The 25,070-nt window shown below is 44.7% G+C and overlaps 1 protein-coding gene across 3 annotated transcripts in view; it reads left to right on the top strand.

Moving 5' to 3' along the window:
* Positions 1-25,070, top strand: part of Cfap61 (cilia and flagella associated protein 61) — a 290,445-nt gene that overhangs the window by 166,334 nt on the left and 99,041 nt on the right. For all 3 annotated transcript variants that reach the window (XM_087911144.1, XM_087911142.1, XM_087911143.1), the window contains 3 exons: positions 2,704-2,802; positions 9,312-9,480; positions 17,228-17,402. In XM_087911144.1, the coding sequence (XP_087767270.1) occupies positions 2,704-2,802; positions 9,312-9,480; positions 17,228-17,402 (443 nt within the window). The remainder of the gene's footprint in view (positions 1-2,703; positions 2,803-9,311; positions 9,481-17,227; positions 17,403-25,070) is intronic.

Raw genomic sequence — 25,070 nt, 5'->3', positions numbered from 1 at the left:
GCAAAATCTTCCATAACATTTAGCTGTCAGGTTCGGCTGAATGTATTGCATGGCAACCCCTCCCCACCCCCGCCCTGTGCCCTCACCCAGAGTCCTATCTTTAGAGCTACTTAACTGACTGCCAGTACACTGGTAGCATTTCCAGTTGGAAAATCTCCAACCTCCTCTTGAGAAAGGAAGGCAGGTGTTTTCCTCTGGCCCAGTGAAGGCCTTCTTTTTTGGCATTTGATTGATTGAAAGGGGCCATGTAAACCAAGAGGAGATTGGGGGACAGACAGATGTCTTTCTCCTTAAGTCAGGCTCCTATGATGAGCTCTCACCCATAGTATTTTGCCGACTATGCAGAGCGCAAACTGCAGCAGGAGTGTCCGAAACACTGAACGGTGACTGGAGAGTGACCCCTAAGCATGCGAGTTCATGGAAACTTCTGCTGGCGCTGGGCAATCTCCTGAAGTCCACCTCCAGGGAGGGGGCCCAGCTGGGGAAAGGTAGAGGGAATGCCGCCTGGGGTTGGAAAGTAGGAATTGCTTCGCCGGTCCTTGCTGCTTTGGAACATCATGATCTTAAACAAAGTGCTTACCTTTGCCATCCTTCATTTCCTTTCACACGAAATACACATAGCCTGTGGCTTTCTCCAAAGTCCCAGTGTCGACTGTTTTGAAGATTGCTCCTGTGATAATGCCTGTGAGGGGCTCAGACTTGAAAAGCGTGATGTAAACATAAAGCAGTTTGGCTCTTTGGTTTGGTTTGTTGAGAAAGACTGGCCTGGGAGTTATGATCTCCTTGTCTCTCTCTCCCAACTTCTGGAGTTATAGTTGTATGCCGCCATGTTGATTCCTGGGAGAACGTGGGATAAAGAGAACACTCCTCCATTGCTGGTGGGAGTACAAACTGGTACAGCTGCTTTGGATATTAGTATGGCAATTTCTCAGAAAATTAGGAAACAACCTACCTCAAGACCCAGCAGTAACACTTTTGGGTATATACCCGAAGAATGCTCAATCATACCACAAGGACATGTGCTCAACTATATTCATAGCCACGTTGTTTGTCATAGCCAGAACCTGGAAACAACCTAGATGCCCCTCGACTGAAGAATCAATAAGGAAAATGTGGTACATTTACACAATGGAGTGCTACACGACAAAACAAATAATGACATCTTGAAATTTGCAGGCAAATGGATCTAGAAAACATTATATTGAATGAGGTAACCCAAACCCAGAAAGACAAATATCATATATACTCACTCATAAGTGGCTTTTAGACATAAAGCAAAGAAAAGCCAGCCTACAATTCACAATCCCAGAGAACCTAGACAACAAAAAGAACCCTAAGAGAGACAAACATGGATCTAATCTACATGGGAAGTAGAGAAGGACAAGATCTTCTGAGTAAACGGGGACCATGGGGATCATAGGAGAGGATAGAAGGGGAGGGGAGAGGAAAGGAGGGAAGTGGAGAAAAATATATAACTCAATAAAAACAATATTTTTTTTACAAAAATGACTCTCTAGAATATTCTGCTAGGTGACAGTCTGTTACCTTAACGTGGATAACTATATATGTCTGAAAGTGGAAAGACTGGTGTTAAACTGTGGGGATTAAATAATCTGGGAAGCCTCTGAGTGATTTCCAATATACAGGACAACATAGCCCACTTAGAGGTGGAGTTTTCCTTGGGTTTTACATCCATATATTTTACCCGTGTCAGTAGAAAACCCTTGGGAGAAAAATTTCACTACACTGAACACACATAGGCTTCATTCCCTAAACAACACAATATCCTAGCTACTTATTATTTATTCTGTATAAGTTGTCATAAGTAATTCTGAGATGGAATAAGGTATTCAAGTGGTTATAACTGGACGTTTTTCTCCCATCTGCCAGTTCCTGAATAACCTTTTGGAGGCTTAATATTGATGATAAACTGTTTGGTCTAATAGTTCAGGCTTATTATTAACTAGCTTTTACTTTTAAATTAATCCATAATTTTTACCTATGTTTAGCCACATGACTTGATATCTTCTCTCAGTACAACATTTCCATCTTGTTTCCTCTGCATCTGGCTAGAGCATCATGAATCAGGGATTTATGCACCTTCAGATTTTGTTGTCCACTGGGGAAGTCCTATCTCCCAAATTCGAGGGGACCACCCTATAGTCAAAGGTTAGGCGAGGCAACATTAGAGTCAGACAGTGACCTTACATGGCCTTAGAAAACCATTGTGCCTCAGTACCACCTGAGAAAATAAAACTAATAATATCACTGACATCATCGTGTGGCCCTGAGGACTCCAGCGGGAAATACATTCAATGTGTGTGCTCTACTGTGGGGGTCAGGAGTCCTGTTTCTTTTAAGTGGGATGATCCTCAAACTTGCCATTAGTTTATGCAAAATAAGCTCCCACCTCCCAATTTTTGCGGTTTGTTCTGTTTTGCTTTTGGAGAAGCGATTTTTAAAAAGTCAAAGTGTCTGCTATATGCTGGCGCAGCCTCTAGGATTCTCTGAAGTTAGCCACTTGAGCACCATCTTCCTTTTTTGTTATGAAGGTTCTATTTGATGATTTGTTTGGAAAGAACATCTACTTCTAAAGAAAAAGCCAAGAGTTGAATGGTACATGAATTCAACTGAATCGCAGTAAATTTTCATTTAATCATATTTAACGTTTTAAAGAGTTGTGTTCTGTGTATTTCTCTTCAGCTCTCACCTGAAGTTCAATAATCTCACCCTGATTTCAACTCACGGACTCCCAGGAAAAAAACTTCTGGGCAGCGAACAAAGGAAGTTCCTTGCAAGCGAGTATGATTCATTTCCTAATTTTCTTCCTAACTTGTGTGCAGTCTTTTTTTATGTTAAATAATAAATTTCGAAGGGGAAATAGGAGGGCCTTTCTCCCAGAGTAGACATTAGTTGGGAAACACAAGTTCAGACCCATCAGAGCATGTCTTAGTTAGGGGTTCTGTCGCTGTGATAAAACACTATGACCAAAGCAGCTTGTGGGAGGAACGGGCTTATTCGGCTTACACTTCCACATCACTGTTCACCCTCAAAGGGAGTCAGGACAGAAACTCAAACAGGTTAAGAACCTGGAGGCAGAAGCTGATGCAGAGGCCATGGAGGAGTGCTGCTTACTAATTTGCTCCTCATGGCTTTCTCAGCCTGTTTTCTTATAGAACCCAGGACCAGCATCCCAGGAAAAGCACCACCCACCTTGGGCTAAGCCCTCCGCCAATCAGTACTTAAGAAAATGCTCTACAGCTGGATCTTCCAGAGGCATCTTTTCAATTAAGGTTCCCTCCTTTCGGATGACTTCAACTTGGGTCAAGTTGACATAAAACTGGCAGGGTAGTGAGGGAATGGTCCAGTATTTTGCTATCTATGAGGGAGACAGCTTCCCTGTCCCTGCAGTTGGATGGAACTCACGAGACCAGCTGCCTCTACATTGGGGGCTGAGAAACAGGACAGAGAAACTGTGGCCGCGAGTCTACCCCACAGGCAGCAGCTCTCCCCACCAAACCATAGGCACCTGCAGCTGTCCTCACCAGGCCGGTAGAGCTTTGTCTTTCTTGTCCCGGCAGAACCACCATTTGACAGTACCTGTTTCTTAGAAATGGCATTTCCACACAGCTTCCACTAATTTCAGTTTCTGGTAGCAAAATGCAGGCTCTCTGCTAGAGAAACCATCACCCGATGTTCAGAGTAGAGAGAAGGAAAGGGTAATCATCCCCTTCCCTGATGGGGTGGTGGCATTGCATTCTCTTTGATGAAGGGACTCATGTTCCTTTTGAAGAAAGCCTTGTTTTACCTGTCCTGGGAAAATCCTCCCCTTCTTTACAAGCAGAGCCAGGCCTATTTTCAATTAGTGCCCTGCTTTTGTAGTGGTGGGGATACAAACTAGGGACTCGAGTATACTAGGCAAGTGTTTCACAATAAGCTTTTAATCCCACATTTTTTAGACCATGCATATGTGTGTGTGTATACACACATGTACATATTGGAAGAATGTCATTCAGCACAATGCAAGTATGTGGAATTTGAGCTGGGTGTGTATATGTGTATGTTAATCTAGAACCACCACTACCACTATAGTCTAGACAAGGGATTTTGCTTCTCTTGGACTTAGGCTTTCTTGATTGTGAAAAATATATGCTTAGTAAAGTATGCTAAATTTTTGGTTAAAATAAGCTTAACACCAAGTCCTGGCCACGAAGGGAAGATTGACCCTTGGACATCTTTTTCCCCTTTCTTTTAATTCCTTAAAGATTTATTTTATCAGTCGAGCAGTGGTGGCACATGCCTTTAATCCCAGCACTTGAGAGGCAGAGGCAAGCGGATCTCTGTGAGTTCGGATCTCTGTGAGTTCGGATCTCTGTGAGTTCGAGGCCAGCCTGGTCTACAAGAGCTAGTTCAAGGACAGGCTCCAAAGCTACAGAGAAACCCATCTCAAAAAGCCAAAAAAAATTATTTTATCTTTATGTGTATAGTATTTTACCTATACGTAAGTCTGTATTCCATATGTGTCCTTGCTGTGCTCAAAAGAGGGTACCAGGTCCCCTGGAAGCAAAGTTATCAGATTTGTGAGCCACCATGTGGGTGCTGGGAACTAAACCCAGGCCCTCTGAAGAGCAACGCTCTTACCTGCTGAACAGACTCTCCAGTCCTGCTTTCCCATTATGTATATTACATGATTCCAAAGACATGTGAAGTTAAGTCAGTCAGCTTGGAGGAAGTTTCTGCCCATCTGAAGGTTGAGTGTGACATAGCGAGAAGAATATATCTGATTTTCTTCAGGAGTGACGCGCATAGGCAGCTGGAGCGGTGATGTGGAGTAATGTGGTGTCCTTACCTCTACCCTTGTCTCTCTGCCTCTCAACACAGTCCCCAGAACAACACACACACACACACACACACACACACACACACACACACACGACTCAGGTGATCTCAGCTCCTTGCCTCCTGGAACTCTACTTGTCCACTAGAGTAGCTACAAACTGCAAGGGGCTGTTTCCATTTAAAATAATTGAAATTAAATGAGTTGCAAATTTCAGCACTCTACTTAGATTTGCCCTATTGGCTCAAACAGCTAGCATGCTGCCATACTGCCATAATGCTTTTGCCATCACAGAATATTCTGGAATGCAGGAACTCCATAAGGTCTGTCCTTTTTCATTGACTCTATCTTAGTTAAGGTTTCTGTTCCTGTGAAGAAACATCATAACTGTGATAGCTCTTACAGAGGGAAACATTTAATTGGGTGGTTTACAATTCAGTTTAGTCCACTATCATCCTGGTGTGACCTGGTGACATGCAGGTAGACATGCTGCTGGAGAAGATGAGGGCACTACATCTTGCCCAGCAGGCAACAGGAAGTGATCTGGGACACTGGGCGTGTGTAACATGAGAAGGCCAGGCCTGCTTGTTTGCAGGTTTCTTTCCCACCCTGCCCCCCAGCTGTTTAGTCCCAGAGAAAAATCACACACGGATCTCTGTAAGTTATATAGCTGATTGGCCCATTAGGTCAGACTTCTTACTGGCTAACTCTCTTATCTTGATTAACCCATTTTTCTAATCTATTTTAGCCATGTGACTCAGTACCTTTTTCAGTGGGGCAGCTCACATCCTGCTGCTTTGGTGATCTGGGCAGGAGTGCTAGGAATCAACTTCCTTCTCCCCAGAATTCTCCTGCTCTCTTTGCATCATTTCCACTTCCTGTCTGGTTTTCCCGCCTACACCTCCTGCCTGGCCAATCAGCATTTTTTTAAAACATGATTGACAGAATATAAACAATTCTCCCGCATCAGGCGTGGCTTGAGCATATATGAGACCTCAATGCCGACTCTCACAGTGACACACTTCCTCCAACAAAGCCATAATTATTGCAACGAAGTCACACCTAAAAATAGTGCCACTCCCTGTGTGCTTATGAGGGCCAATTACATTCAAACTACTTTAATATCTTTTACTATTTCTGCCCAATTCTCTCCATTCTCTCCAGACTAGCAATCTTAATGTGCCCAAACGCAGGAGGCAAACCTTGGCTTTTCTTTTTCTTGAATGTGCCCTTTCCCACAGTCTACCCTCACTATTTTGTTTGTTGGCAATCAGCCAACACACTCGACTAAGCCTTACTCTCTGCCCTGTGTTTTCTGGCTCATGAATCTTCCTAAATATTACAGTTTTGTTTTTAAGATGGCATCTATTATCCCCATCCCAAATTCTGCACTCCAGTAGAGCAGGAATGTTACAAGGTAGAATAAATGAAAGCCACCTCAGAAGCAGCAGCAAAAGTCCTCTCCATGAAGAACGAGACCCACCAGCCAGACCCACCTGGGTGGGACCCTTGGCATCATCGTGGGCTCAGGAACCAGAGGCTGAAGCTGGAACAGGATGCTGTCTTTCAAAGAGTTCTCAGAAAGGAACTTGTCTGGGATCCTGGTGTTCAATAATAATAAGTTCAAATAACATACATAAATCTAATAATCCACATGACTGTGAACTTGCCTCTAATGCTTTACTTTATTATTGTTGATTTTTTTTATAAATAGCCATTTTTGTCTTCTCACCTCCTCACACATACCCCTTGCCTCTCCTTCCCACCCCCACCCCCATCTAGCCTCTGGTTGAGGTGCTAACGATGTACCTAGGAGGCAGCTGGGAGAAGGTGTGGAAAGGAAGAGGAGCAGGAAGCCGGAGAAAGCCACTAATTGGGCAATCAACCCTGAATAATTGAAAGTTAATTGCCATGGTCCTTCTTCCCAGTGTGTCACAGCTAATCCCCTGCAAACCTCAAAGTTTCTTTCTACCTCTGAAGAATTCTGGCTCTTTGAGGCGTGCATCTGCTCAGACCTAACATTTGCTTCTGTGGAGTGGCTTTCGATCATGCACCTAAGGCCTTGGCTATCTCTTCCTGTCAGATTTTGGGTCCATATGAGGCTGACAAGAAGGCCATGCATTGTACCTGTGATACCTAAACTATGCCATCTTCCAGAAATTTCTCCATCATGTTTCTGTTTGTTTATTGAGACAGGGTCTCACTGCGGATCCCAGGCAGACCTCAAATGCTCATTCTGCTGCCTCCACCTTCCAAGTGCTGGGAAGGAGGCCTATGCCACCATGTCCAGGTGCTTCTCCAGGTTTTTCTATGAAGACGACTTTCCATTTTTATTTCTCTTTTTGTGCATTCCAGGCAGTCACTCACCACCGAGCTACACCCCCAGCCCCCTGCCCCGTGATGTTTGAGTTGGTACCCAGCTTGCTTGTGGAAAATGGCCTGTCAGTGGTGTGGCTCTGTGCTTCCTTGTCTCTCTCCAGAGGACCCGGGTGATGGCGTGAAGCCATGGAGCAATCTCTGCTGTGTTGGGGTCTTTAGCATTTTGTGATAGATAGTTCCACTCATCTGATGGGGACGTTACAGACGGTCCAGAGGAGCAGCATCTGAAATGGAGAATGTGGGTGTCACACGGTGCTGTAGACTGAGAAAGTTAACAGACTATGCGGGCATTAGCCACAGTCTCCAGTGCTCCCTTTAGTGTCTCAGCAAACCCTTAAAGCCGAGTGTTTCCAAGCATCAGCTCCCACCGGACAGAGCTTCAGATTGCAACTCTGAAATACGCATTCTGACATCGCCGACAGGACTGTCCCACCGTCATTAGAAACAGCATTGTCTTAGGCGCCCACAAATTTCCCCAGAGAGCTTTTATCTCTGGGCAAATCCTCCTAAGACTAATCCCCGGGCACTAACTATATTTAATTTTTTCTCATCTTGGATGACTTACAGTAGGGACCGCATAGCAAATACAAACTATCCTTTGTGTCCCCTCCCTGTGCCTGGGTGGAAAACTGAACTTTCATATAATCCTGTAAAACTGTCAGGTGTTTTTTTTTTTTAAGAGAATTTCATCTCAGTATCCATTATTTTCCTGTGACAGGCCAGCCCCTTATTTCCCCTTTTTTATTAAGAAGAAATTTTCTTGTTTTTAAGTGTTGTTTCATGGAGAAACACAAAGCCTGGTGCTCCCGTCTCTTTTCACAGGCCCCGCTAACGGGGTCTAATGTGCATCCATTACGAGACTTCTCTTTGTGTAGTGAGACTAGACTCATGTGCGGATCAAAAAGAAAAAATGTCCTCCCATTACCACTTCAGAATCCTGTTTGCCTCCAAAGAGAGTAAACAGGATTATGTATCATTAGTACTATTTAGAATAAGAGCCCTCACATATGCATCGCGCTTCCCCAAACAGCATCTCCCACATTCTCGTGTCCGCCTTTCACAGAGGTGGGGGCACATAGGATGGGCTCATTATCCTATAGTGAGAGGTGAGGAAATAGGGATAAAGGGTCCCCGGGGTCCAGGCCCATTGGCAGAAGAAGAAAGATACAGGCCTTGGCACAGTTCTTCCCAGGAAAGATAAGGCAGCCTCAGTGTAAATGAATTACCTGCTGTCCTGCCACTGCAGAGCCTCAGCCTACAGATCAGGATCACAAGAGGTGAAACCTTTGAGGAAATTCTACAGAACCCCACCTAAGGGAAAAGAAAAAAGAAAAAAGAAAAAACCTCTCTTAGTAAACTCAAATCACAAGAATTCTACTTCTGTTACTTTACAACAAGTGTTCAAATGGAACAGAACCCAAAAAGGAGAAAAAGGAAAGCAAGCCGGTTCGGCCTATATCCCATAACCCCAGCCCTCTCACCCACCCTAGGCTGATGTGTGTGTAAAAGTTCCGTCTCCCCATAAATTACCCCTGCCCTTCCTACCGGGCTCCCAAACCTCCAGGCATTGCACTTGCTGTGAACTTAACTCCCTGACATTTCCTGCAAATGGGTTTTGTCATTCAGGCACAAGGAATGAGTCCTTTACATCAAATTAGCAAAAAAGGAAGGGTCTCCCACCTTTTTGGACTCTGACACCTGCCTTTGGGGGTCCCGCCTAATGTCATATTCCCTTTTCTACATTTCTTTGAAGTCTGTGGCCAGTAGGACAATTCAAGAGTTCAAGTAGATTTTCGATCACCCTGAAATAGGGGCAGAAGGGAGTCCAAGGGATCTCATATACACAGTCATGCACCCTTCCCTAGCGGACCAGCCTCAGCCAGGTGGAACAACCTAGCTTTAATAGGAGGATGTCAATTTGTGGCTTAAGTGTTTCAGGAGGAAAAAAAAAATCTCTAAGTCTTGGTCCTGGTAAGCTCACAGCGAGAGCACAGACCCAGCTCACTAGGGGGACTTGAACCAGCTCGCCAGATGTCTAATTAATGCCCGCTGTCAGCTGCTCAAATGTCACTGATGGAGCGTCTCTCTTTTGCAGCCACTGTTTTAATGATAAAGATTATGCGCTGATGTCGCTGTGCTCCTGGGTTAACGTTGTGGTGGGGAGAATGACGGGCATAGACCGAGCAGCCAAGCACGTTGTGGTTTCCAAGAACGAGATTGTGGTCTACGACCACCTCATTCTGTGTACCGGGCAGCAGTACCAGGTAAGGTTGGCGCACCAGGGGCGCGGCTGGCGCAGGCGGACATGGCAATATGCTTACTGGGGCGCACGCTCCCTGAGTAAAGAGCGTCCTGTCTTCCCGCACAGCTGCTACTCTATATTCATAAAAGTGCTCTTCAAGGCCTGCACACATGACCAGAATGGTGTCTGCAAACCCTCCCAGGAAAGCCATTCCAAGAAAAACATTCTGTTGAGGGGGGGGGGAAAACCCACAGCTAGTTGGAGAAATGTCGTTCCTGAAGCTGTTGTCCCAAAGTCTAACACTTATGGATCATCATAGCAGGCTCCAGACCCAACCAGGCATGCGTTTGTGCTAAATTAATTTATGCCTCAAGAGGCGAGCATTTGGCTGGGGCGATGCGCTCACGCGAAAGCATTTCAAACATGCGCACCTTCTGTCAACCCTTATTTTATTTTGTCTCTCAGTTATGAAACTAGGAAATCAGATTGACTAGTTTCCCAGTGACCACGCTTTCTGCCTGAGTGTTCCAGCCACGCTTGACTAAAGCATGGCTAGCTAGGACTGAAGCTGCTTCCTGTCTGGGGACAGCAGCTCTTGGGACTCCCACAGTGCCGTGTGCAGTGTTCTTTTGTGTAGTGCCCAGAAATCAGGCGTCTCTCCAGTGAACAGGTTTACTTTATTACTTAAGGATTGGGGGATCTGAAACCCTCCCACCAGTGCTGTGGGTTCGGCAAGGGAGTGCTTGTGCAGGGTTCCCTTGCCTTTCAAAAGCAGACAGGAGGCAACACAGAGGACTCCACAGGTCCTCCGTCTACCCAAGTAGCCTGGGCACCGCTGAGTGCATGTTCTCAGCCTTGCCTGCACTTTGAGACCTCCCGGGGTGCTTTCAAAACATATCCACACGCGTGTCCCCAGGAATTGCTTCAATTATGCTAGGTGAGGCTGGTCATGAGTATTTTCACTATGCTCCCCAGATGGCTTAAAGCAGAGACGGAGAACCGCTTCAGCTTTCTTGACGCCAAATCCCTTCTAAGCACCTTACAACAAGACCTCCCAAACTGCTTGGCCACACACTACCCCTGAGCATCCCTTTAAGGTGCAGGCTCTGAGCAGGGACCCTCAGAGTATGGTAGCCTGAGATAAGAGCGTCTAGCAAGCTCCCTGGGGAGGCCAGGGCTACCATGAATGGACTGCAATTTCAGTGGCTTGGATCGATCTCTTTAAAAAAAGGAAAAAAAAGAAAACAGAAAAAGAAAGAAAGCTTTTAAGATTTTTTAAAAACTAAGACTTATTCTTGAAGGGTAAAAAGAAAATAGATCTTCCTGGTTAAAGGATAAAAAGTTAGTGGGAAGACGCCTCCTTCTGCTTTTCACTAAATGAGAATGAAGTGCAGGATGCCCTGTCAGCCTGTCCCCCCTCACCTGCCCCCTGGCTGCAGCCACTGCCTGCAAGCCCACACTTTGGAAATGGAGCAGAGGACTCAGCCAGCTGCCCAGAGACTCGGGCATCTGCCCATGTGTGCCCAGCTGCCCCTGCAGCTTTCGTCGGCAGCACATTAAGCTCTTGCCCTTTTCACAACAGGAAAAATGGAATGAAGAAGTGATAAAGGGGAGTTCCAATTTAATTTTTCCAGACGGACATAAAAATCAAAGGTACATAGAGTGATCGAGAAAGGGCAGCTGAATTCACCGGGGACCGTCTAGCTGTTCTGTCTTTCCCTATGTCCTTCGCTCCGGCTCTCTCATGCTTTTGCTCCAGATTTGTAAGCCAAATTACAATGATGACAGCAGAGCTTAAACCCAAAGCAAGAAGACAACATTTCATAAAACGTAATTATAACCCTTAGCCTCTTGTCAGCACACCTCAGTCTAAAACATTCTGCAGTATTTTAAATGTCTAAATATACAGCATTTAGGTTTTTTATTCAGAGAATTCAGTCACAGAGCAAAACCCTGAGCTGTACTGCAGAACAGGGTGAGGAGGGCTGGGTTCTCACCTAGCCTACTCTTACTGCAAGCCCCCTTTCTGAGCTCCTCAGTTTGAAACATTCTGACTCTTCATCAACTGTGACTCTTGAGGTCCAAATGGCGCATTTATGGAACCTTTGCCCTTGCTCCGTCCACGTCGAACACTGCCTGTGAACACTCCTTTCTGGAAGAAGACTTACTTAACTCATTTTTGGTTTTTTTTATATTTATTTATTTATTTGGTTTTTCGAGACAGGGTTTCTCTGTAGCTTTGAAGTCTGTCCTGGAACTAGCTCTTGTACACCAGGCTGGCCTCAAACTCACAGAGATCCACTTGTCTCTGCCTTGCGAGTGCTGGGATTAAAGGCGTGCGCCACCACTGCCCTGCAATCTAACACATTTTAAAGACTCCCTCCCTTATCTACACTTTCCATCAATTTAAAAATATTTTTATGTTATGTGTATGTATCTGTGTGTGTGTGTGCACGTGTACGTGTGTGTATGTGTGTGTGTGTGTGTGTGTGTGTGTGTGTGTGTGTGTGTGTGCATGACCCCCCTTTGTGGAGGTGTCTGCAGAGGCCAGAAGAGGGCACCAAATCACCAGGTGTTGGAGTATCAGGTGTCCATGAGTCACCTGATATGAGTTCAGGGATGATGTGTGTAGTGATATTTCATTTGTATTTTAATACATATAGCTTGCCTGAAGTTCAGAGAGTAAAACAGCCTCACAGTTCAGTCTTACAGGCCAGGCAGTGGTGACACACACCATTAATCCCAGTAGCCACACTAGTTTGCCATAGAAGCTGAGTGGTAGTGGTGCACACCCTTAATCCCAGCCCTAGAGAGGAGTGTAAGACGGGAGGAGACAGTTCTCACTCAGTTGCATTATGAGATTCCAGGAAGCAGGATCACTATTTCGAACTGAGGTCAAGGTAAGAGACAATGGTTGGATGTTTTTGCTTTTCTGGCCCTCAGGTTGAACCCCAATTTCTGTCTCTGTCTCTGGATTTTTAGTGATCGTGCTACAGATTGGGTGCTGGGAATGAAACTTGGGTCCTGTAGAAGAGGAACAAGTGTTCTTAGCTGCTGAGCCATCTCTTCAGCCCATTTCTGTTGGTGAGCACATGCCAGTTTGGAACATCACTCCCAGCTTGCTCCTAGTGAAGTCCCAAGGCCATATGCCTCATGGACCATATGGAGAAGTGGGAGATGCTTCGGGAGTGAGCTTTGGGCACCCTCACTGAAAGAGGAATGACAAACTTGTCAAAGTCAAATGATTTTGTCTCTGGCCAAGAAAACAAATAAACAAGCAAAACCCAAAACAAAACCGAAGCATAGGCTTCTGAAGGGATGATGGCCACCAAAAGCCAGTAGGTGGGGATACAAGAGAGACAAAGCAACAGGAATAGGCTAGGTGTGACTCAGAATCACGGTGTCTACAGAAGATACATGCCATCCGGGTTGGGTAAGCAAAAGTGTGTGGCCAAAGGAATGACATAAAGTTTGCAGGCAAATGGATGAAACTAGGAAAAAAATCATCCTGAGTGAGGTAACCCAGACCCAGAAAGACAAACATGGTATGTACATACTGTTAGGGGATGTTAGCTATGAAGGATAACCATGCTACAGTCCACAGCCCCAGAGATGCTAGGTAACAAGGAGGGCCCAAAGAGGGATGCATGGATTTGAAATAAAAGAGATCTCCAGGATGAACTAGGAGGGTAGGGGGAACACAAGAAAAAAAATAAAGCAAAGAGTCCAAACTTATTGGGAGTGAGGAATATGCACACTGGTGTCCCTCCCAGGAACAGACCCAAGAGGGACACTCCTGTGTCACAAGTGAGCCCCAGTGATGGTGGAGAGCACAGGGACTCTCTCATCTGAGAACTGAAGTCTGTGTCTCATCTCTGGACAGGCTTGTGACAGGAATTTAAAAATGTTAGCAGAAAACTCTCCTTACCCCAGAAAAGAATTGTTCACTTGATTGATTCCAAGCAAAATCAAAGACTTTTTTTTTTCTCTTTCATTTAGTTACATTCTGGCAAATGTCAACGAGTGGGGCATTTCTCATTGTTTTGTGAGAATGATGGGGGGCAATGAACAAATTTAAGAAGAAAAATAACAGATTGTCAAATGATCCCCCTAAAAGGATAAAAATAATGGAGGCATAAACAATCTCCTGTCTGGTACTAAATGACAAAAGAAAGCAGAAGTAATGACATGGAATTCTAGAGGAAATGTGATAACTTGAGAGCTACATGTCCACCTAGGTCTCAGAGGCCATTCTTTATATGCAAGACCTCAGGAAAATTATCTCTTGTGGGTTTTTGTTGTTGATGTTGTTTTTGTTCTTTTTGTTTTATTGTTTGTTTGTTTTCTTTAACTTGTACTCCAAATAACAGGGAAAACAGAGTCTTCCGGTTGTTAGAGGACACAGGTGGCCGTTCAATGGATGATTTCAAGCAGTAATGGAAATAATTTACATTCTGAACATACCTACTAAACAGAAAGCTAATAATCCTCAATGTAAACCAGTGTAATACAGATCAGGAAACTGATGGAGGAGAGGTGTGGCTAAGGAGGAGTAGGCGCTGTCTACAAGCGCCGCAGCCCGATGGGATCATTTTAGCGGTGGAGTCTGCCTGCCAGTTGAGGAACTGAGTCAACGTGTGCTGAGGAGCAGCACAAAGAAATTCACCCACCAAACCCTGGACAAGGAAAAGGCGAGAAGAGAAAGGCAAAGGCTGCCGTGGTGGAAGTACAAACCAGAACGACATACGCGGAAATGCAAGTTGTGACAGAAAATGTCACGGTTGCAAACTGATGTGAGACCAAGACCAGGTTTACACGAAATTTGAAATATGAGAAAAGCATCCAATCAAAATGACTTTTTTTTTTTTCAGAATAAAAAGACAGTTAAGGGGCTGGAGACATAGCTCAGTACTCTTAACCACTTGCTGCTCTTGCAGAGGACCTGAGTTCAGTTCCCAGCGCTTATATCAGGTGGCTTACAACCATCTGTAACTCCAGCTCTCGGAAATTCAGTGCTGTCTTCTGGTCTCCAAGTGTATCAACACACACATGGCATATATTTACACAGATGTTCACACTTACACATAAATAAAAATGAAAATAAATCAGTTTTGGAAAGATAACTAAAAGGGTCCAGTGAGGGGCCAGTGAGGTGACTCAGTGGATACGGGCACTTGCTGCCAAGACTGACAGCCTAAGTGACTTCTGGAGCCCACATAATGGAAGTAGAAATCTGACTGCTGTAATTTGTTGTCTGATCTCCACAAGTGCCCCCAGCAGGCGTGCCCTCTCCAGGAAAAAAAATTAAAAATGTAAAGTTTTAAGATCTAGAGAGACTGCCCAGTGGCTAAAAGCATGCGCTGCTCTTCCGGGGTACCTAAGTTTGATTCCCAGGACCCCTGTTGAGTGACTCACAGCTACCTGTAGCTCAAGCTTCAAAGGATCAACGTTTCTGGCCTTTATAGGAACCAATACTCATATACCTGCTCCTCCCCCACACACACATACAAATGTAAAATTAAATATAAAACATTAAAATACTTTAATGGAAAAATACACAGTGACAGATTATGGAAGCAAATCCACAAAAAGCAGCAAAGGAAAGTTGGAGAAAGGAAATAGTAATAGAGGGTGAACTTCATGATACCAGTGTAGACAGCAGCCCCAAATGCCTTCCCTGCTGAACATGACTATATCAAAGGATACATCACAAAAACAAAAAGTGCTGACAATTTTATTCATTTCCTAGAATTACACTGAGGAAGAGAAAGAACAAACAGCTTCTACAGAGGCTTGACGTCACTGAGATGCTTAACTATAAGGATGAAGCCTCGGGGTTGACCAGATGACCAGTTAGTTCTAAGACCCTCCTAAGGTTTTTTTGAAGAGAAGAATAATTTAGGTTTATATCTCATGGTCCAGATTTAGGACATCTTCCCGGAAATATAGAAAATACTGTGTTATCTCATAGTCTGAAAGTATGCGTCCAGAAGGAATGCTCATGCCTGGGAGGAGAATCCTCATCAGGGTGGTAATGATCCTTCAGGCTATTGAGTGTTCCCTGAGACAATCAGGATGACTGATGCAACCCTCGCAGTCATTGTTACGTCCTCTCCCCTGTTTTATGAAATGACTGTAGTCAAGGACTGAGGGGGGCGTGAAGGGCTTGATTCATCCGAGGTCTTGTATTGCAGGCAAGCTTTTGTCATTGACATTGTAGAACTCTTCCTGACTCACAATTTAGGTCTTCCACTGTGAATCCGCCACACGATCCACAAAGATCTTCCACCAAAGTTTCAATTTTCCTTTCTCACTTCCCTGGGCTGCCTCTTTGTCTACACGATTTCCACCTGGCAGCCAGAGAGAAGGGCCAGAACAGTGGCCTACTGAGCAATCTCAAGCAACTGTGCCATTTTATTTGGCATCAGCAACAGTGTTTGTTTGGTTTTAATTTGAATCAAAAATAAAAAGTCAAGAGTCTACATGCAAACCCAAGGCTTTGATATTTCTTGAGAAATCAGATCTGACCATCCTGAGCCCGTGCTGTGCTCTGGCAGTGACTGGATAGGGCTGAGGCATGGCTGAAGTCCTCAGCTAAGGCACAAGACTTCTGCTTGCCAGAGTGTCCTCAGCATGAACGACCAATGCCGGCCATCATCCTTTATTGTGATTCTATTGTTAATTTTTCTCATTGCAGAGGAAAATTTCTGTTTCTATTCACACTTGTGATAACAGCAAGAGAGCAGGAATAATACAAGGACAAGGTGTGTGTGTGTGTGTGTGTGTGTGTGTGTGTGTGTGTGTGTGTGTGCAAGAAAGAGAGAAAGTGATAGGGAGGGAGGGAGGGAGAACAAAGTAGAGAATTTCTCTCCTGATTAAGTGAACAATGACAGCCTTATACCTTTTATAAATAAACACTGATCTTCTGTGTTCTCCGTGGTCCTTCTGTGGACTTGAACTTCAGCACCTGAATGAAGTAGTGGCTCCTGTGGAAGATCTATCTATCTATCTATCTATCTATCTATCTATCTATCTATCTATCTATCTATCTATCTCCTAGATCCAGAGCTCCCCCAATCCCCTTATCCCCTGATGCTGGGTGAGTCCCTACAGCGACTCTGTAAAGAACAGAATCTTGTGTGGAGACACTTCTGGAGTCCCAGGACTCAGCTAAAGCAGAGTGTAAAGCTCCTTTCTCAAGACCTTTTCCCTGGAAATCCAGCTCCCACAGTGTGAGGTACTCAAGCCCTAAGTGGGTATTCTAGACCACAGGGAGCAGCAGCCTTCAGATGGCTGGTCACAGTTTGCTAGCTTAGGATACTCTGCATATTCTTTGGAGGAAAGAGAAAGATCCGATCTTTATGTCCAAATGAGTCCACCCCAGAGCCTCAAGTCACCATTACCCGTCAGTTCTTCCCAGCCAAGGTCCCAGCCATTGGAGCACGGAGAGAAACCGTCCCTTGACTTGTCCCTGTCTGAATGACTGACTTACAAGAACAGTATGGCTCAGAACGTAATAATTGGCTGGTCTCTGCTGCTGAGTTTTGAAATAACGGATGACAGCATTGGACAAGCCGAGCAATTTGTGCTAAGAGTTGCCTCAAAGTGGTCATTCTACTTGCTTATTTGTGTATTTCTTGCCCTCTCTGTTAGAACCGAATTTTATATCTGGGGACAGAAAAGGCCATACCAGAGTATGGCTATAGACTTTATTTTCTTCCAATCACGTCCCCACTGACTTTACCATATTTCTCTGTAATATGCCTCAGGTTCCATGCCCCACAGGGGCTGATATCAACAAACATCTGACAAACAGAGAAGTTCAGGAGAACAGTAAGCTAAGGTACACTGGGAAAGTTCCGCACAACCTTTTCGTTCTCAATGACGAGGAAGACTGTGTTAAGGCACTCATTTGGATGAGAAGCAACTCCATCCTCACAGAAGGTAAAGTTACTGTAACTGCCGCCTTTCAGAATAGCATTTTATTTTTATAATGAGGCTCATTCTTCATCTAGTTCCAGTGTATAATTAGTGTCTAATTAATTCCAACCAAATCATTCATCTGTCATGCTTTGTTTTCCAGATTAATTTACAACTTGTTGTCATTTTTGGATACCCAGAATGTTTTCTGAGGGAAAGAAAAAGGCTTGAGATAGTTTAATTATCTATAATTATTTTATTACACAAAATGAATATCCGAAGAGCAAAGCATGGCTAAAATCATTAACTAATTAAAGAATAATTTAATAAGCAAACATGTTTAGCAATTATATGGAAAATATGTCTCCCTTTGTGAGGCTGAAAAGAGCCAGGAGGAGGAAGAAAGGCGGGCGTTGGAAGGGCTCTTTTCTTCTTTTCAGGACGCATTGTTCCCTTCCTTGTTGTTGCCTGCACAATCCCCCCCGTAAATAGACACATTCGAGCTGCAGACCACTTTTTGAACCCAACTGTGAAAGTAAAACATTTGTACAAATGCCTGCGCCACTCAAAAGCATTTCCCAGGCATCTTCTCCACCATTGTTTGGATTTCTTTGAAATTGACTCGTGAAACAACTAGAACAGAGCCTGGTTGCCCGCCTGTTTTTAGCTGAAACCTGGGAGCCAGGAAATAGAAGTGACCATACATTCAGCCCTTCATCTTCCCTAAGATCATGTTGAGTCCCATGGCCACCTATGGGGAGAGTGGAGATTCTCATCCTCACCGGCAGTTCAGACCAAGGATATAAAGACCCTGGGCATCAAATTGCCAAGTTAAATATCTTTGTGTGTTAAATATTACTCCATTCATTAATGTAGTCAATGCAATAGAATTAAATACAGTTCCTTCTGATTTTTCAGGTATTGACTTAGGTCTTTCAAAACTTCTGAGGTTAGTGTATTTGGGGCATGAAGCAGTTAACGGGGATCGAATGGCATTCATCCCATTTCTAGATTCTATTTGCTAGTATGATATGAACTCTTTGTCTCTAAATTTATGAAGGAGATTGGCCTGTAATTTTCTTCAACATACTTTCCTTGTCAGGTTTTAGCTTAGGTGAATACTAGCATTACAAGGCGATTCTGGCTCTCGCAATGTTTTTAGGGGAGTTGAAACAAAAGCAACCTAAAGGTTGGATTTGAGTCACCATAAGTCCACACAGATCCGGAACCTTTGCCAGAGGTGGGATCTACACATAAATCCAGCAGGCAGTTGTAAAACCTGCCATAAAACATCTTCAGATTTGTGTCTACATATGTTTAAATGTGTTTCGGCTTCTGACTCTTTTTTTTATTATTAATAACCACTATAGGTTTAAAAACCTCTAGATTGACCTGTGTAGGCTTCAAGATTTCAAGGGGACTGTCCTACCCATAAGTGTTAGTATGTGGTCATTAAAAAGCGCTAGGAAGTACATACCTTAGACTGTGCAGGGCATACAGTCTTTGCTGCAAATATTCATCTCTGAGGCTGCAGCAAGAGCGCAGCCCCAGAAATGCCTGCACATGGCTGTGTGCCAGGAAACCTTTACAGTACCAGGTAATGAGCCGTGTTTGCTGAGTTCTCTTTAATCCATGTAACTTGGGACAAATTACATCAAATTATCAGGCTCGACGCAGAACATCAACTCCCTGAAAGCAGAAGAGTCAAAGGACACAGCGTGCTTATCCTAGGACTGCAGCTCGTCCTGACAGTGGGCAGGGTTTTAACCTTGAACTGTGAGTGTCTGAGGTGATGGGACTACGGAGTATTTTGACCAAGAAATGGGGCCTTTGAGAGCAGCCATGCAAGCTCTTCAGGTTGAACCCGAGAGCAGGCAAGCAAGAAGCACTTCAGTCTCCTGCAGGTTTTTTTCTGTTTGTTCTCTTGGTTCTCAAATGTGAGGGAAAGCCCTGCCCTCTCTGAACCTCTGTGAATGTGACTGGCTGTCAGAGTTGGTGGTGTTTTTCTGAAACTTACTTTAAGAGGACTGCTTTTTTATTATTATTATTATTTAGGACTGTCTGCTGCCATTGTGAAGCCACTCTGAGAGTCTGTTCTTTTCCACTCAAGAGCCAGAATAAGGAATGTATGGAAAGTAGTCCCTTGTCTTAAATGCACGCTAGTTCCCCTGACCCCCATCACTCAGGTATGGGTTGCTAGCACTCAGAGAGAGTCCAAGCTTGGAGGGTATCTGAGGAGCCCAGCCCAGCCCAGTTCAATTAGCTCGGTCTAGAGGCCTTTTCAAGTGACTTCTCATGTGTGAAGACTTAAGAAGGAAGGCATTACCTCCTGCCTTAGGAAACTCTCTTTGGAGCTTTTCCATAATTCAAGTCACATTCAGGCATGGTTTTAGTTAGTCCCATTCAGACCTTAGTCTTGAATTTATTTTCCTGTCCCTTCCTCCGGTACCCCATACCCCTTCGGAGTCATTCCTCCTCCCACTGAGCAGAATCCCAGGGACGCAATCTAAACCCCAGGACAGGCGAGCCTAGGACAGTTGCCCAGTTAGCTACAGAAAGCATATCTCCATGTGGGAGCCAAGAGCCAACCACAGACAGCTACCTCTGCGGGAGCTTCTAGAATACAGCACAGAGCAAAAGCAGCTTGAAAGAGGACTCCGCTTAGAGCCCTCTAGCATGCTCTGGTCTTTGCTGCAGCTGACAGTGTGCCCTCTGGGAGGGGAGGCTTGCATAGAGAGCATTTGCATACCTCATGTGGTCCTCTTGATGACGCCTCATCTCCTAACTGAGCAGTGTGAATCTTATCACTAGACTTGTTTGTTTGCTTTTTTATTAAAAATAACTGTTAATACAATATATTCTGATCCCAGTTTCCCCTCCCTCATCTCTTCCCAAATCCTACCTTCCTACCCATCCAACTCCACTCCTTCTTTCTCTCTCTCCTTAGAAAACTAATAGACAAACAAACAAACTGGATTTTTTTTAAAAAAGTAACAAACAGAAAAAAAATGAAAAATCAAAGGAAACACACCACACACACACACACACACACACACACACAGCCTATAAAAATAAAATTAGAAACCATAATATATAAGAGAAAAAAGTAAGGTTAAAAAAATTACCTGAACAAAGCATTATAAATCAAAAATCTCCCAAACTCCCCAAACCAACATTTCGTGTTGACTTTCTACTCCCGGGCATGGGGTCTGCTCTTGAGTATGGTTTGTGTAGCCGCTGAGACACTGTTGGAGAAAACTAATTTTTCTTTTGCAAGTGGTTAACAATTGAAGATAGCTTTCTAGGATAGGGATGAGGGCATGTGTCCACTTCCCCTCTCAACTCCGGGACCCCATCTTCATCACTGGACTTTCAAGCCCCCTCTAATGCTGCCAAATGCCTCTGCGGTCTTCCTGGAGCTGCACTTTGGAAGGAAAACAGCTGTTCTAGCAGCCATGCCATTGAGACATTGAGAATCTGGAGTTTGCTGAAATTCCAAGCCGTGTGTGTATGTGTGTCTGTATACACACACACACACACACACACACACACACATATGTATACACACACATATATATTTACAGATATATACACGTACATGTATATGTACATGTATACATATATATATATACATGTACGTGTATATATGTGTGTGTGTGTGTGTGTATCTGTGATTTATCTCAGTGTCACTTGTATTCACACCAAACCTGGTGTGCAGTGGATGTTCAAGAAGGACTTAGTGCCTACAAGTGAAGATGACTCACAGTGGTTTTGTTTTTGTGTTTGAAATAGGGCCTCGCTATGTATTGCAGGCTGGCCTCGGTCCTTCTACCTCACCCTCTGGGTTCTGGGATTATAGGCATGCATCATCTTGCCAACTCTCATATTGAGTCATATCAAAACACTCTGCTCTCAGCCTCACCTGGAAATTGGTGGCTAGCTGTGATGACTGGCGGCCCCTTGGCTGAGATTGATGACACTCTTATGAATCTCTTTGCTTTTCCTGCAAGAGTGTCACACTGAGTGACATCAAGTTTTGAGGCATCGGTTCAATATTAGGGCCCCCACTTTCTTGAGCAAGTTATCGGACCCCTCTGTATGTTAGGCTCTGAATGATATCTTCCTTACATGGGATGTTGGGAGGATTTGATGAATCAAATGAGCTATTCTATCCGATCCTCAGTACAGTGTCTCAGCCACACTAAGAATTCCGTAGACATAAGCCATTCTGAGTGTTAGGATGGCCTTCACTATCTGGTTTCCCTTCCCAGGGTTTCAGTTACCGCTAATCAACAGAAAATAGGAAATGAAAACCTTAAGGATATGAAAATGTTAAGTGGACTCTTTCAGAAATAACCAGTCCCTAAGTTCTGAATTAGATACTGTTCTCAGTAGTTTAGTGAACTCTTTTGTAGTCCCGCCCAGGACGTGAGTCATTCTTTTGTCCAGGGTATCCACTGTGTATACACTACCTACCCATTAGTCATTTAGTTCCCGTTCTGCTTATCAGAGCCACTGTTACAATATGGCAATGCCTGTGTTTAGGTATTTATTTAATGACCTCAAAATACAAGGATAGTGATGTTGACACTTTAGTTTTACCCAAAGAAAAGCCACAGGGTGCTTCCTTGAAGTGAACAGGTACACATTTGGGGCAGGTATGTATCTTTGGAGGGAAATACAGTATTTGCCTCTGTGTATGGTTTCTAGCATACAGTGTTGGTCTCTAAAAGTATCCCCTGTGGATAAGGGGCCTCAGAGTCAGTACAGAGCCTACCAGATACCAAATTCTCAACACAAAGGAAATTTATTACCCCAGAGAGACAAATGGGCAGAGGGGGTATTGTGGGATGGGGGAGACTGCCTCTAAATCAGGCAAACACAAACAGCAGATAGTTTCTTACAGGAGTGGGTTTTTAAGCAGAGAAAGGGAGAGCCTGTGCTAGGGTAAGTTGATAGTTCCTGATTGGACAGGCTAGTCAATGTAGCCAAGTAATGGATTTTGATAGCTAGGCCTTGGTGTTCAGTCTCAGGAATGAGTTGGTCACCAAATAAAGAAATATACCTTAAGGCTAGTTTAGGAATGTAATCTAATGGTTTAGCAAGGCAGAGGGAAAGGAAAAGGACAAAACCAGCCAGTGTCATGTTTGCCATGGTTGGGCCTATTGGAAAGCCCTTTCAGGGGTTTTGTTTTGGTGTTTCTAGTTCACATAATGGGGATACTTGGACCTGAAGAAGCTTCCCTGACATGTGAATTTCAGCTCCTGCTATGCTGATAACAGAGACCCCAGGGGTGTCAGTCTTGACATGAAAGATAGAAAACCATACGCACTGGGAACAGTCAGTTGTGTAGAGACATTGTGGCCTTCATGAGAGCCCGGGATGTCATTGAATTTGGAGAAGGCTCCCCCCTCTCCTCCCCCCGGCGTCCGCCAAAAAAAAGAAGTTGAGCTCCTCTTTAATGTGGACTGAATAATTCAGTTTTCTGTTTGTTTATTTGGGAGGGGGTGGAGAACTTGAATGGGCATTGTGCAATCGCACTATCACCCTGACTCTGAGAGACAACATAACATCCAAGATGAAGAATAGTTCATTTTCTCAACCAATCTCTTCACAAGACTTGCGTGGTTTGTGCGGCTGCTGGATTCCATGTTGATGTCTGTGCTGCCAGCGGAAACCATGTGGATGTCCAAGATCCATGCTTCCCATGTTGCCACCAGAGAGACCAGGTTCCGTGACCTGAGCTGCTGCCAGAAACCATGTGGAAGTTCATGGTTCATGCTGCCACAGGCTGCCATGGGCAGGGAAGCTTCTTTTGCAGCGGCATCGATGGCCACAGACTCATAACCGAGAATCAGAGACACTGAAGCTTCTGTGATGACCCACCCCCACCCACAACAAATAAGAGAAACAGTTCAGACAGGAAGCTATTGAAGAGAGTCCTTAAAAATTGTGATAAAGATGCTGAAGTGTAGCTCTTCACAATTTATGGCTTTGGTGGTAGGACTCAGCTCTCTTGAAGGGAGTTTGACCGTGCTCCAGTGAGTAGATCGGCAACACAAATTGGACTTGGATTTTTGAGCGGAGGTCACAAGGATGGGAGGGTGAACCTTGAGGGAATGGAAGCAAATGTGATGGGGTGGGGCACTGTATGAAATTTCCAAATAGTTAATAAACATATTATGTTTGGGGGAAAAAGACAGTGGACCAATACTTGATCTGGGCAGCAAGCTCATGAAGGTCAGAAGTGGGAGATGAGAGCTGAGTAGCAAGTAGAAGATGCACACTGTGGCCACAAGGCCAAGTTTAACTGGTCGCTTCTTGGGGAATAAGAACTTCATGAGGGGCGATGACCAAAGGACAGTGGTGGAGGTAACCTCGCAGTCCGTATTCCTGTGCCAGCAGAGAAAACTTGATCTGAAAGACCAGGATGCAGAGAATGACAACAGTCAGGTGAGGTGGTGCAGCTGCAGGTGCGAGTGATGGACAAAGCGATCACACTGACGTTTGGTGGGGCAGTGAGCACAACCACTTCGAGTTCATTCTTAAGTTAGTTGTGAAGTGGTGGTATCTGAGGCCAGAACCAGGAAGTCTGGCATGTCAATCAAGAACAAGGCTGTGTTCCTCCCTGCCTGTGGCTGAGTTGGACAGTCAGTTGCCCAGGAAGAATGGGGATATTCTTTGTAACAACTTTCTTGTACTGTCTCAATTAATTTCCCCTCATATACAGATGATTGGTGATGGAGATAGGGAAAGGTTCTTCTCCCAAGTATCTGAGAAAAAGAAGCTGAGGCAAGAGAATCACCAGGAGTTCTAGACCAGCCCAGGCTACTTAGTGAGTTCCAGGCCAGCCTGAGTTTATTTATGGGCTAGCAAGATAGCCCAGCAGATAAAAGCTCTTAGCATGCAAACCTGACAGCATACATTTAGTCCCCAGAAACAACGGTGGACAAAGAGAAGTGAATCCTGAAAGCTGTCCCCTGACCACACCTCCACTGTGGCATGCATGTTCTGTACTCCTCACACACAGAGACACAGACACAGACACAGACACACACACACACACACACACAGACATGCACACATGCACTGGCATGCAAGCACACACAATATTCAATAATAAAATTAAATTTTTTAAAGAGAAAGAAACCGCCTGTATCTACCTGCTGTGGCAGGGAGGCTTGCCCATCTCTTTGGAATCCACTTCTTAAGTCCTAGGAAATGCCAGGATTGGCTTCCCTGTAGCACAGGGTGGTTGTTCTGGAGGGACGGTGGGTAATGGATGGCAGGAACAATGACTGTTCCTGGGAGGAGTAGACTCCTGTTGTACACACACAGATGCCACTTCAGAGTGTGGCCCTCTCCCAGCTGCTGTTTGACACCACCATCCTCTGCTCCCACAGGGGAGCCCGGTGGCCACGATGGAAGCAGCTGAGACTCCGTTTTCCGTGCTCTAGAGTTACAGATGTCAATTATCCCCGCTCCGGGCCCTGCTCTGGGTTGTGGAGAATAGCAAGTGACGTCACAGCTCAAATGGTGGCTCTCAAGTACAAACAAAACCAGCAGTGTTCAGCTGGGGGGGGGTTCTAATAGAACCCAGCCACTGATACATCAGAGCCGTTTGTGGCATTAATTGAGACTAATTGAAATTCATCTGCTCTTACCTCTGTGCTCTCCCTGAAAATGAAAGAA

Source organism: Myodes glareolus, chromosome 10 (genome assembly GCF_982192425.1).
Source record: "Myodes glareolus chromosome 10, mMyoGla1.1, whole genome shotgun sequence".
NCBI lineage: Eukaryota > Metazoa > Chordata > Mammalia > Rodentia > Cricetidae > Myodes > Myodes glareolus.
Note: the sequence above shows the minus strand (reverse complement) of the source record. Positions and strands in the feature narration are given on the sequence as shown.